Here is a 14135-nt window from a genome sequence, read left to right as displayed (position 1 = left end):
AAAAAAAAAGAATCCTCCTGCCAATGCAGGGGACGCGGGTTCGAGCCCTGGTCCAGGAAGATCCCACATGCCGCGGAGCAACTAAGCCTGTGCACCACAACTACCGAGCCTGCGCTCTAGAGCCCGCGAGCCACAACTGCTGAGCCTGTGTGCCACAACAACTGAAGCCCGCGCGCCTACAGCCCATGCTCTGCAACAAGAAAAGCCACTGCAATGAGAAGCCCGCGCACCGCAACAAAGAGTAGCCCCCGCTCGCCACAACTAGAGACAGCCCGCGCGCAGCAACGAAGACCCAACACAGCCAAAAATAAATAAATAAAATAAATTTATTTTAAAAATAAAAATATTTAAGAGACATTCTCAAAGTCATGTAGCATGCAAGGATAGATCCAAAATTAGAGCCTAGCTCTTCTGAGTTGTACAAAGTCACAGGCAGGATATTCACAGGAGAACAGGGCCAATGGCCATAAACTGTGGCCTGAAAGGGCAGGCTCTCTTGGGCTCAGGTGATGACAGTGAGGGAGACCAGCACACATTCAGGCAACCTCCTACCAGGTGAGTCACAGACATTTGTACGTGGAGCTCCCAAAGACTACAGCAAAATGCACTAATCCTTCTTCTGCCTGAGTTTGCTGTTATGTGGAACCAGCCTCAAGAAACACAAATGTTTAACCCTCACCAACTGATTTAGTGGATGAGTCAGTCATTTTTGGTTGTTCACTCCACGATTCTAAAAATAATTCATTCAAAGTCAAATTACCTAGAACAATCACCTTAACATGTGTTGTATGTATTTCATACTTATAGAAACACAAATTACCACAGTTTGTATTTGTCACATGAGATTTGTCTGCTGTGTTCCTCAGGACATAAATGAACAGCAAGTGACATAAGTGCAGAAACATCCTTTTAAAAATGTATATACCGCGATGAAGAGTGGCCCCCGCTCGCCGCAACTGGAGAAAGCCCTCACACAGAAACGAAGACCCAACACAGCCAAAAATAAATAAATAAATTTATAAAAAAATAAAATAAAATAAAAATGTATATAATCTGCCATATTCTTAGACAAGATATAGTACACTTTACTCCATTATTTACCAAATATATTTGATAAAGGACTTAATGGGCAATGAACAGTCCTTAAAGTATCAGTAATAACCTATAAATTTTGATTACCTTTAGTGAGTTAGCTACAGAAAAAGAAAACTTCATAACCGTCTCAAACTCTCCTTATAGATCCATGCCCATAAAGTTTGTTTTCAAATAATGAATAATTATAAGTGGTAGAAAAATCACATACTGTGTCAGGATTTTGTTTGATTGTTGACAGTTTCTTTGTGAATGTAGGCGTGCCAGATGCTTTAAAGAAGAGAAGCCATTTTTCTCTTAAAAGTTGCACAAAATTTTTACATTTTACTGTCAAATAATCACATCTTTTTAATGCTTTTGCTTTTTCTCCTACTGTAGAAACAAACAAGGAAATAAAAGACCAAAGATTTTGAAAAACTAAAAATTTAACTATTTTAAACTTAGGTACTTAGTTTCTTATACCTAACACTTATTAGGTACATTTATATTTAAATGGGAAAAATGTTATCACCATAAAAGGTATTATAATACCCTGAAAACATCAGATAGGGTCAGAATTGTGAAATAAATGTAATTTCAATGCCCCCATTTTAAATATTTAAAGTCACAACACTAGTGTGGACCCTCTGATTTTACCACATATGCAGTTATGCAGGTATATGTAATTTTTAGAGTTACCTTATGAGCAGATATATTGGGATTAATTATTTTACAATGATATTTCCAGACATATGCTGCTAATATTGAAAATATAGTTAGTGGGACTATTAAAAATGAAATTTTAAAGGTCAGATTGGAAGACTATTTTCACTTTTCCCTTAATTTATCAAAAGAGTTACATGGTTTCAAGCTGCCAAGATTAACCAGGAAGTGAATCCCTATGGGAGCCTGGGTACAAGGATAGAGGGTTGGAAGGACCAGTGCTAGAAACTTATCAGTAATTGATGAACTCCTACACTTGTGCGGGGGTGGCAGCGAGGCAGGTGGGCTCTGGTCAGAAAAGCAACTGAGACTTCTGCACAAGTAAAGTCCTGTGGGTAACAGTGTCTCATACTTTACTGTGCAAACAAATGGAAATGAAGATTCTGGTTCAGTAGGATTTAGGAAGGCACTCCAGGCACTGCTGCGGCTGCCACTGGTCTGTGAATCACGCTTTGATCCTTTGCCTTTGAGATGGAAGATGGTACTGTGGTTTCCTTTAACTCTTAAAGGATCTCATAAAGGCACTCATAAAGATCTAGAACCCCTTCTGGGAAACAACAGGGTTAGGTTGGTATACATGAGATTATCTTTCTTTCCACCTAGTTTTATCACCTTCATTCTAGAGTCTTCCTTTTCTTTCTTCCAAAAGATAGAAATTACAAGACCCCAAGACTAGTATATACTGTCCTATCAAGATGCACATTTACATCAAAGATCATAATTATACAAAAGTAAGCAACAATTCCCCCCAAAAAACACTTGTTTCATGGAAGTAAGGCAGTAAAGGTAAATGTTTTGGGGACAGTCAGCCAAACTCCTGTCACTGGACCACCAGAATTACAAACCTCCCTTCTTTCCTGTTCCCATTTCAGATCATTCAGGGCCACAGACTCACTGAGACAGGATTGTTTTTCCCCTTGCCATTTCACTTTCTCAGTGCCAAACATCTACTGTGGCTTCCAATGAATCGAGTTCTCCTTCCTCTCCTCCCCTGGAAGCTCATACTCCAAGTAAAATGTCAAAAATAAAGTGGAAGCAAGGCTTTCCCAGGCTAGACTTGTAAACAGAAAGCAAGAGTGCCAATCTTCACCAGCCAACTGACCCACAAAGCTTACTGGACTCAGTTAAAGAGATTGAGAAGAAGGTCAGCTATGAAAACAAAGGGAACTCTCTCCATAGTTACTTCTGATAGAGCTCCACCAACCCAGAAATAAAGCCTTGTCCAAGGCAAAGGAAACAAAAAAGAGGGCACATTAGGTGAGGTCTGGGAAAGCAACGGGCTCTCACAGGTGACTTCTCTGCATGCTCTGTTTATCTTCTCTTTCCCAGGGAATGACTGCTTCTATATTTATTCTCTGTGCTCACTACCCACCCCATTTCCATACTGCAATGTCTACTAAAGTGTAATGCTTAAAAACTCCATTTCTTTTGAGCCATAGACACACAGAAGCACGTATATATCATATATAGATATTTATGTAGTAAGACTGCCTCTCGTAGACACAGAGTTGTATGCATACAATGTACGAAAATATAAGAATACCTTCTTTCTTCTAAATTAACATTTACATGCTTATCTAACTCTTTGATAACTATAGCTTAAGATATAAGTGATGCTGATTTAGAAAGACCTTACAAAGTTCATGAACATTAACATAAAAACTTATACACCCAGAGTATTCACTTTTCCCATATTCATTCTTACAATCAGTGAAAACAAATCTTGCTAAGAATAGCATAAATTTATATAGAGGGCTTCACTTGTAAAGGGTTAATGATGTTAGGGAATATGAATGCTAGCAGTTGATATGGCATGCTTATGTGTTTGCGAAAATATTTTCTGCATCATGTCCAAATCCCTTTGCAAACAGATAAATTACTCTATAAATCTTATTACTCCATGTGGATAAATCACACATGCAGGTTTCACAGGGCTGGAGAGAGCTAGAAGGGAAAATATGCTTTGGATAGTAGGATCTTTGGGATTCATAATCATGCAATGCTCAGGAAATGAAGACAGGAGCACTTACACATTAGGGTTGTCTTAGTTTTTATACTCTGCAGCAACATACACACACCACAACACACAACCCACACATCCCTCTCTAACAAGGCAAGAGATCCCAAAGCAGGACACTGTGACAGCCAACCAAATTTATTTCTGAGAAAAGGAAAGAAAACTTTGCTGCTGTAGGCAGCTCTGCTATAGAACTGCTCCCCGATGCCCCAGGGTTTATGCACTCTCAGCTCCTTGCACACAGATTAGATGCTTCTTTTCTATCAGATACTGCTTTTTATTGCCACAACAAACAATATTAGCCAGACAGACAGACTGACACTAGGTCATTTCATTTGGATGAAATGAAATTTTAAAAGGTCTCCAAGGAGAACATTTTCTTTCATCATTCATTCATTCATTCATTCATTCATTTTTAGTAGCTGATAGAAATTCAAGGAAAGCTATAAAAAAGGACAAGGAGTATATGCAGTGGATGGAGAGGGGAAAGAGAGAAAAGAAACACAGGAAAACAGGCTAGGAGCTCTTTAGAAACAGAATTATGGCTAGGTTCCATCTGAGTTTCTCCAGCTCACTGTCCCTTACAGGGGTCAAACTCCAAGGACTTGGGACTCTTCCTTTCCAAATTTCAATCCCAAATTATATTTCGGAGTTTGGCAGAGCTGCATAGAGATAAGACGTTGAGGTCAACAATCAATTTGAAATATCCATTTAATGCCAGGTTAATTCTTTCCTAACCTCTGTGCTTAACACTCCTATTCTTAAATATTAGCAATTTGACAAGTTCCTTTTTTTTCCTTCTGTTCATTCTTGTGTTGATTTCTACCCGCATTCCAGAAAAGGTTCAGTAATCAACCAAAGTTCTAAGATTGATTTATTGCCCTCCATGTCAATTAGAAGATCCTTACGGAAAGTCTCCTATCCAAACTATTGCTGGGGCAGAGCGAGAGCCTTTTTGTACGTATCCACACGTACATACACACATACACCACGGAGAATGCAATACTGTGTACCACTCTCTGAGAGCCATAATTCAACAACTTCTTTCTCAGTTAAGGAACCCCAACAAAACTCTTAAGTACAAAGCATCTGCAATCACAAAAGCAAAAATATACTGCCCAAATGTCACTAATACCATAGATGAAATTAGGCTTTCTCAGCAAGAGAAGCAAGATCCTAGGAACTAAACAACATTTAACCAATCCTGCTGATCCTTGACAGGGACCAGAATCCCCTTGAAATTTGCTGGCAGATACCTCGACCAGTCTGTAAAAGGCGCGCGCGCGCGCGCGCGCACACACACACACACACACACACACACACACCCCACAAGCCTGCAGCATCAGGAGCTGGAGTTCAAGGAGAACACACACACTCTTAAGCGCCACAGAAAAGTTGCCCGGAAGCCCTACCTGAGGATGGCCGTGTCCCCCTGCCTCACGGTGATGTTGTCGGTGCCTCGGTTAAAATCCACGCTGCGAACGGGCAGTCCTGTGGGAAGAAGGCAGAGCAATCTCAGTAGGACCAGCGGCAACTGTTTCCGATCAGGCTGAACTCTGGCGACCATGGTGGCCACGCCGAGGTGCGGGTCGCGGGCTACTCTGGAGGATGTGCGTGTGCCTGCTGCTGGCCGAGAGGGCTTTACAAACGGAGGGCTTTCATCCACGGCAAAGGCGGAACGGGCTTTGCCAATTTGTGGTCCTTTCCACTTTGCCTCTCTCTTTCCCTCGCTCAGTCTCTTTTGCCTCTAAGACTCAACAAAGCCCTCAAAAACCCGAGCAGAGGTGGGGAAAAGTCAAAGAAACAAAATTTGAAAGGAGAGAGTACAAAATATAAAACCCTCTAGAAAAGATGAAGAGAAGGCGGCCAAAACGAAGGTGTTCTCTGGTCTCTCTGTGGCTGGATGCTCCTTTGCCAGCGTCTGAGCTGAGCCTCTTGCCTCCGTTACCCACTTTCCCGGTGGGCGAGGGAGCCGGCACCCAGCCTGCCAGCGAGTGTAAAGAAACACACACAGCAGCGGCAGCAACCCAGAGACTCCCTCCCCCTCCTCCCCTTCCTGTTTCTCCCTCCAGTCCCTCCCTCCCTCCCTCCCTCCCTCCGCTTGGCACCTCCCCCGCCCGCCGCGGAGCCCAACAGCCCCTCGGAGTCATCCCCTCTCCCCTCCCCTCAGCGTGGCCCCTCGCTTTCCACAACTGCCCCCTTCAGCAGCCGCCAGCCCCAGTGAAAGCCTGATGCGCCTTTAGGTTGTCAGGACAACAGCCCCATCTGAGGCCTGGCTGATTTCCTTAAGAAGAGGGAATGGAGCTTGGAGGTGCCGTGCAAGAGGAAGGGGAAAAGGAGAGGGACTCAAGCTATAAAAGAACAGAAGAGTCCAGGGAAGGAGAGGCAAAGAGTGAGAAAGAAATAAAAGGGAGAAAAGAAGAGAACGCCAAGAGAAGGCAAACCTTGACAGATGGAGGGAGTGAAACGGAGGACAGGAAAGCCTGAGGGGTGGAGGGGGACCAGTGCTGAAAGATGGGATGAGGAATGCAAAACAGAAGAAACTTGACAGTGGAGTCTAAGATTAAAAGCCAAAGTTGATTTCAAAACTAAATATTCCTCCAACTGTCTTTTCATACCCACATCTTGTTCATTCTTTCCTCTCTCTTTCACAGGATTAATAAGGTTTATTTTCTCTCCTTCCTTTATCCCCTCCCCCTCTTGGAGCCCCCTTATGAAAGATGGATTGGACACAATGCTGGTATTGAGTGGTCTGGAGTGTGAATGCTTGGTTTGTCTTTTCCAAGTGCCAGCCTCAGCAGCTGATCCCTGATCCCTAAATCAACTTCACTCTCCAGGAAACCCTTACTCAGTCCCACACATGAGGAATGGTATTAAGGATTATTGTTTCAATGGCACGTTGCTGTTGCTTCCCAAATTTTTACTGACACATGCTTCTCAAAATGTCCATATGCAAGGAAGGAGATTCATATATCAGAAAGCATGTCACTTACAGGGTGACACTAAGGCTGCATACAGCACTCCAGTGAATAGCAGACAGGTTACCATCATTTGTCATTCCTTCTACTCCATGAGTCAATCCAAGTGATAAGGGCCATCAGGGGCCTACGGTGTTAGTCACTCATGTGAGAGCCCCAAACTATTAGACATCTCCCTCAGAACCCATGCTGAGCATAAAACGCAAAACTTTTTGTTCCTTTAATTTTACTTATTGGAATAGTTAAGGCATTCACATGGTGCAAAAATCAAGTGATACAGAATTCTGTAGAGTGAAGTGTAGTTATCTTTCCTATCCCTGTCTTTAGGCAACCCATTTCTCCTATTTGGCGGCAGCAAATATTTCCAGGTTCTTATACATCTTTCCCTAAATATTCCATGTCCATACAAGTAAATGCACAAATACACATACACACACTCACATATTATGCTCACCCCTCTTATTTACACAGATGATTAGGCAAGGGCATTTGAAAAAAAGGGCATATGTTTAGGAATCCTTATCAAACTCCACCAGAGTACAAGCCTAAGGAGGCTCTTACTGTGCTGACACCTACCTTGCCCGCACCAGAATATTCAAAGAGTTTATCTGCTACATTTTATCAACTTAAAAGGTAGATTCACTCTTACAGATTATGTGAGGAAAGGAAGGAAGACCTTTTGTTTTTTAAGAAAAGAACTTGAAGGATTGGAATTCAAATTGTCACAAATTCAAGATCGGTGGAGTTCAATTAATTTTGTTTGTACTACGCATTAAATTTATATAAATCAAGTTGTTTTATATTGAGGCTAATAAAGAGTCCCAGATAATAAACCAATGATGTTCTACCATTAATTTGTAACTGAGCTGTTTAAAACTTGGGACCCATTTTGCCAAGAAAAAAAAATGGTTAAGTGCTGGTTGAACAACAAAACACATAATCCTGTGGTTCCCAGTATCAACGGGAAAATGAGCTTCCAGTGCCAAATGGAGATGGAAGGATTACATAACTCTACGCCAAGAATGCAAGGAAAAGAGCACCCATTCCCACCCACTGCTGCCAACAAACTTCACAATCCCTGGCAGGATTCTTCTGAGCTTTTAGAGATGAAGGGTTGGCTTAGACAAAGGTTTAAATATAACATTTCTTTGGGTGGGTGGTGTTTGTCCCATGTTAGCAGGAAGAAAGACCAAAGGACCGGGGCTACTAGAACATCTGTTTCCATTGATGATGGCAGGTGAATGAAATGACCCTGCAAGGAGAACTAGATACTAAGGGGAAGGATCAGATATATCAAGGGTATGAAAATTCTCTTGTATCAGTGGACTATACTTTGGATGAAGAAAGAAGGAGGTTTTTCCAGGGCAAGGAGAAAGTATGGTGGGGTGGTAGCATATTGTTTGCAGTAGATGCCTAGACATGGTTGTTGACTACTGTCTATACCTGTAATCTCAGGTTACCTGTAGGACTTGTCTGGTCCTAGGACAAAGCATAAAGTTTAACATACTGGTATACAAAATAATTCACACCAAAGTAATAGGAATGTGAAATCTGTAGCAAATCAATCAGGTCTGGAGTTTGTCTCCATAATCACTCTGAGAAAAGGATGTATAAAGTTAATCAGGATTATAATCAGAATTGTAGACCAATGCCTAACTTACTCAAGAGGATAAAATCATAAGTACATATTTATATAGAAAAAGATCACATAATGCAATTAAAGTTTTTTTTTTCTTTTTAATAATTTCATTAGATAAAGTCCGTTTCTTGGCAACTTTTATTGAACTAAACTAACTTACTGTGTGCGCTGGAAGTAAAACACAAAAAAGAAGACAACATTTTTAGGGACTTCCATGGTGGTCCAGGGGGTAAGACTCTGCACTCCCAATGCAGGGGGCCTGGGTTCTATCCCTGGTTAGGGAACTATATCCCACATGCATGCTGCAACTAAGAGTTCGGGTGCCAACAGCTGAAAGATTCCCGCATGCCACAACTAAGACCCAGTGCAACCTAAATAAATAAATATTTTTTAAAAAGACAACATTTAAAAAATTCTCTAATTTAGATCATTGGATAATTCAGATTGAGTTTCTGAACAATTTCAAAATCATGAAGTTTATTGTGTAAGTTATTTAATATTTATCATTTATGTCCAGATGGCACTTCAGTACCACTTTCTAACCCAACCCTTGGTTTAGCAGGAGCACTCTATAATTGATGAATATAAGAACAGAAGAATGATTGAGTGTCCAAGCCCACTCAAGTGGTTAATCTCATCATTTACACAATAATAAATCTATTTGTGGGTATACTATAAACTTTTGTTTCAACTTTATGTTCTCTCAGAGTCTTTGCCCTTTTCACTCCCTCATGGATCCCTTCTGGTTTTCTCTCCTCTGTGATCTCTCACTGAGATCTAATACATTCTAACAAATCCAATAGTCTATATATATTGATCTCATCCTAATGGTCACTCCCTTAAATCTACTCCAATATTAATTCCTCTGCTTGCTTTCCTAAGAAATGTCGAGGAGGCAACAAATAGGTGTTACTGAAATTTATACAAGCTATTTTATATACGTTCTTCCAAAAGGGCTGGCAAAAATGAACATTCTTTCAGGTTATTTGTGAGGCAAGTATGGCTGTTAGCCATATGAAACAGCCATCATCACCCAAGTAAGATGATCTTAACTACTACTTTAAAATAACATAGTGCCTTTCTAAAAAAGGCTTTAGAAGATTCTGGCACTCTCCAGGGACAAATGCTGCAGCAAAAACAAAAACTGACTAACGTCTGAGCACCCTAAGAAGCATGAAAGGTTTATTCTTCTGTTTAGCTTTGTAAGGTAATAGGCTCACAGGAAATCCAGATGCAGCCTGGAATGTACAACTAATTTAGCTACATTGGTTGCATTTTATGCTAAACATGTCTATAATATTATTAATATACCACTCTATATTTCTACAGTTGTAAGGTCTTAATCATAATAACACCATGCCTGTACTTTACTCACATAAGTGGAATTAGCATTTCCATATGAACTAGAAATGCATAATTGTTAATACTTCTCCTTAGGATTCCTACTATGACATTCTCAATGATTTCATCATAATTTAGCAATATTCAAGTATGTCGGTTTATGCTCGTAAGCATGGTACTATCTTGTGTGAATTTCCTTTGGAACTCAGATCCTTTGAATACAATAGCTTCATTCGCATGTGTCTCACTGCCTAACAAAATCAATCAGCTTCAACTCAGTTAAATATTGTTCAAATCTTTAACTATAGAAACCTCAGTGATGTAAAGCATTTAATCCATACTCTGCACAATTAAAAATCACTCTTACATGGTTTGCTTTTAGTTCATGCCTTTGTAGTTCATTGTTAGCATATTGGTCTTCTGCTTCTTTTTGTACTCATTCTGTTTTGGTATGTATCAATGCCTGGGTTTGCCCAAGTTTTAACAAGGTCTTCGAGATTCTTGAGCAGCTGCTTGGGTCCTCCCCCAGCAACAAACTTACTCTCATAGATTTGCCATTATCTCATAGACACGTACTTGCTAGCCCTTGGACCTTCCTCTTTTTTAGACTGCCCACTCTGCCACCATGTACTAGGAGGTGGCAGTTGCCAAGTAATGCTGCATCTGCTCTTTTTGATCTAGCCCTCACATATGGGAAGAGCACTGCAACATCTGGAAAGGTGGCGGTAGCAGCACCTTCAGTATAGCAAGATGTTAGTACAAGCGGGTAATCAGGCAATTATATCCTCTATTTGTGGTTGCTGTAATAGAGGATTGCTGTAATAGAGACTTGGATTCCTACAATCAGAAAATAGGCCAAGGAAAAATGAGGAGGAGTGGAGGCAGATGTGCAATTCCGTATACTGATATGCCCACTAAGTTTATGATTCATTCATTCACTCAATACACTTTTACTGATATGGTAGTGAATCAAGACAGACCAAGGGGCTTCCCTGGTGGCGCAGTGGTTGAGAGTCCGCCTGCCGATGCAGGGGACACGGGTTCGTGCCCCGATCTGGGAAGATCCCACATGCCGCGGAGCGGCTAGGCCCGTGAGCCATGGCCGCTGGGCCTGCGCGTCCGGAGCCTGTGCTCCGCAACGGGAGAGGTCACAACAGTGAGAGGCCCGCATACCAAAAGAAAAAAAAAAAAGACAGACCAAGACTCCGTTTTCACAGAACTTACAATCTTGATGCAGAGATAGATGCTAAAAAAGTAGATACATATTAACATTACTTTGGAGAGTAAATGCCATGGAGAAAAATACATGTGATAGAGAGAAAATGGCCTGGAGGTGTGGTGAGGGGAACATATGGTCTGAAATTTAAAGAGGCAGCCATGCAAAATCAGCAAAAAGACCTTTCCAGATAAAAGAAATGGCATGTGCAAAGGCCCTGAAGCAGGAATGGGTGTGTCACACACCAGGAATCAAAACGAGAGCAATAAACTTGGCGCATGTGGTCTGTGTGTATGTTGTGGGGATAGCTGGAAAAAGCAGGTGAGATTAGACACTGGGAAGGGATCATAATGAAGAGATCCCAGGGTAAGAAATTTAGGTTTTTATACTAGTGACTTGATTGGTCAGTAAAAGATTATAAGCAAGGGGTTGACATGATCTGATTTACATTTTAGAAAGATTGCTCTGAATACCATATGGAGGAAGGACTGTAAAAGGACAATAGTGGAAGCAAGGAGACAAAGAGAAGGAAATCTTAGTCATCCAGTGGCAACTGGCTTGGGCTGGTGGGGGGAGCAACAGGAATGGGGAGAAGATTGAGTTACCTCGTATTGCTCATGATGAGAAGACCCTCCCCAAAGAGGCTATGTTCTGTCACAAGTGATCGACGTTTTCCACATACCAGCATTCTCTCTTACTGTACTAGTTCAGTTCTGGTGTTCCCTTGCAGGAAACTGCCGCTCATCCATCCAATAAGACCTGACAGAATGCCAAGTCGACTGTCATTTTACCAGCTAGTGAGAAAAAATAAACAAATAAAAACTGTGTCCCAGTTGGTGCTTTTCTTCAGGTATAAACTTTGCTTACCCTTAAATGGTTATTACATGTTAATTAAGAGTCAGTATAAGAAAGTGCTTTGTTACAGATTAAGAAGTGCCTAACAAGATGAGCAGACACTGTTTAATTGCTAAACTTTACTAAATATTCTCTTACATATCTAATATCTCTATTTATTTTGCAGGCAATAGCTATCCAGCTAAATCTAAATGGAATGCCTAGTTAAATATCTTGAGGCTATAAATCATGTAAATAACACTAATATGTTTTCTCAAGAGTTTACTGACAATATTGAGCTGCAGGGCAAATCTAGTGTTAGGTCATTACATTATTCAAAGGGTCCCAGAAGTTTGCCTGCTTAAAGGTATATTTATTTACTGTCTGTAAATCACATTCTCAGTCCTCTCTGCTTCTAGTAGTGAATGTAGGAGCACTGCCTCTGCAAGAGGAAGAGGATTCACAAGATGTGTCTCATCAGTCGTGTTATCATGTACAAAAAAATTAATTAAAATAATATTTTTGAGGCCTACCATATGACAGGCATTGTGCTAAGCTCTGGGGAAATAACAATGTACAGAATTGACACCCTACCCTAATGCAATCTAATGAAGGGTATGAAAGCCCCCGGTAAAGCAGGGCCAAACAACATAATTGTATAGTTATAAGGCAGGCCTTTCAAACTTGCTCTCCACTGTAAAACAGGACCAAAATTAATCACCACATATGCCCAATCCTCTCTGGTGCTGAGAAATACTGCATAATAACAATAACATTCAGAGTTCTTATTTTCGGGAACCCAGGAACTCACAACCAAGATGGAGAAGGAAAGTGAATACACATTGAACTGAGAATAATATGGACTAGTGAGTAATTGATAACTAAGCTATCAGGGAGCAGAATCAAAACACAATGGTGGTTCAGAAAAGGTGATCAAGAAGGAGCCTTCGGGCTTCCCTGGTGGCGCAGTGGTTGAGAGTCTGCCTGCCGATGCAGGGGACACGGGTTCTTGCCCCGGTCCGGGAAGATCCCACATGCCGCGGAACGGCTGGGCCCGTGAGTCATGGCCGCTGAGCCTGCGCGTCCGGAGCCTGTGCTACGCAAGGGGAGAGGCCACAACAGTGAGAGGCCCGCGTATTGCAAAAAAAAAAAAAAAAAGGAGCCTTCTTGAAGAAAAATGGAATTTTAAGTAACCCTTGGCAGATATGTAAGAGGAGGATGGAGGAAGGCAACATCTTATGCGTGGCCATGAGAACCAGCGTGAAACAAAGTACGGAGCTGGAGGAAGACTCATCTGACTAGCATGAAAGAGGAGACAGGGAAGGTTGGAGAGAGACGCTGCATCAGGAAGAATCCTGAATGCCTGAACGAAGACTCACACATCATCTCATCATCTCATACTTAGAAGGCTACTTTAGACTGTGGAGGAGTGAGATGAGACACTGACATCTTAGCAAGATTATTTTGGCAATGGGAAATTAGAGGTCAGAAGGAAGATGAAGTAGAGAAACTAGTTAGGAGACTAATAAAGTTGGTGGTGACATGATGAGAAAGGGATGAACGTTATTGATTATATACACTATTGCTTTCTAATAATGGTGAGGAATGAACTCCTTCCCTCAGAGACTTTACATTAGTGGGAAAGGTAAGTTGTAGGAAAGTATGTGGGGCTAGAAATGGAAAAAAGTTAGAATGAAAAATAACTGGTTTTTGTTAAGTTGGGGTCAGTGAGGGTCTTGACAGGCATGATAATGAGTGTAGCTTTATTCTATATGCAAAAGAGAGCCATTAAAAGCTTTGAGTAAGTGAGTGACATAATCAGACCAGTGTTTTAAGAAGTTGACTAACCAGCAATGGAGTCGAAGATGGACTGGGACAAGTCAAAGTCAGGAAGACCAGTTATAAAGTTTCTGAAACAGAACAGGCAAGAGATGATAAAAGCAGGCCACAGGGCAATGACAGTAGAAAGAGAAGAAAGGTGAAGACTTTTAGAGGAATTTCACGGGGGACTGACGGGATTTGTCAAGTAATTGGATATGGAAGTTGAAACAGGACAGGAAAAAGATTCCTCTAAATTTTTGTTGCTGTTGTTCGAAGTCCAAGCTGATAAAATGGGAAAGTTGAGTTAAAAAGCTAGTTTTGGAGGAAATTTAGAAATTCTACTTTTAGAATTCTGGATTGGTTCCTAAACTGGTACTCAAATAGCCTGTACCTCCAGATGGACATGCTCAGGAAGCTGTCACAGGAATGACATTCTTCACAAAGGGGGCTATCTCCGAGTTGTGTAATAAACTAAGCCCCCAAATCAAGATTCCC

General features: G+C 41.2%; 1 protein-coding gene across 2 annotated transcripts in view; it reads right to left on the bottom strand.

Annotated features, from left to right (window-relative positions):
* LSAMP (limbic system associated membrane protein) overlaps nt 1-5870 on the bottom strand; it is a 652949-nt gene extending 647079 nt beyond the window's left edge. The window contains exon 1 of one of the 2 annotated variants that reach the window (XM_024120416.1): nt 5224-5870. In XM_024120416.1, coding sequence (XP_023976184.1) covers nt 5224-5378 — 155 coding nt within the window. In that variant the 5' untranslated portion in view covers nt 5379-5870. The remainder of the gene's footprint in view (nt 1-5223) is intronic. The other variant, XM_055085164.1, reaches the window with a different exon arrangement.
* Between the last annotated feature and the right edge of the window lie 8265 nt (nt 5871-14135).

The sequence above is a fragment of the Physeter macrocephalus genome, chromosome 1 (genome assembly GCF_002837175.3).
Source record: "Physeter macrocephalus isolate SW-GA chromosome 1, ASM283717v5, whole genome shotgun sequence".
NCBI classification, from domain to species: domain Eukaryota; kingdom Metazoa; phylum Chordata; class Mammalia; order Artiodactyla; family Physeteridae; genus Physeter; species Physeter macrocephalus.
This window is presented reverse-complemented; position numbering and strand designations above follow the sequence as displayed.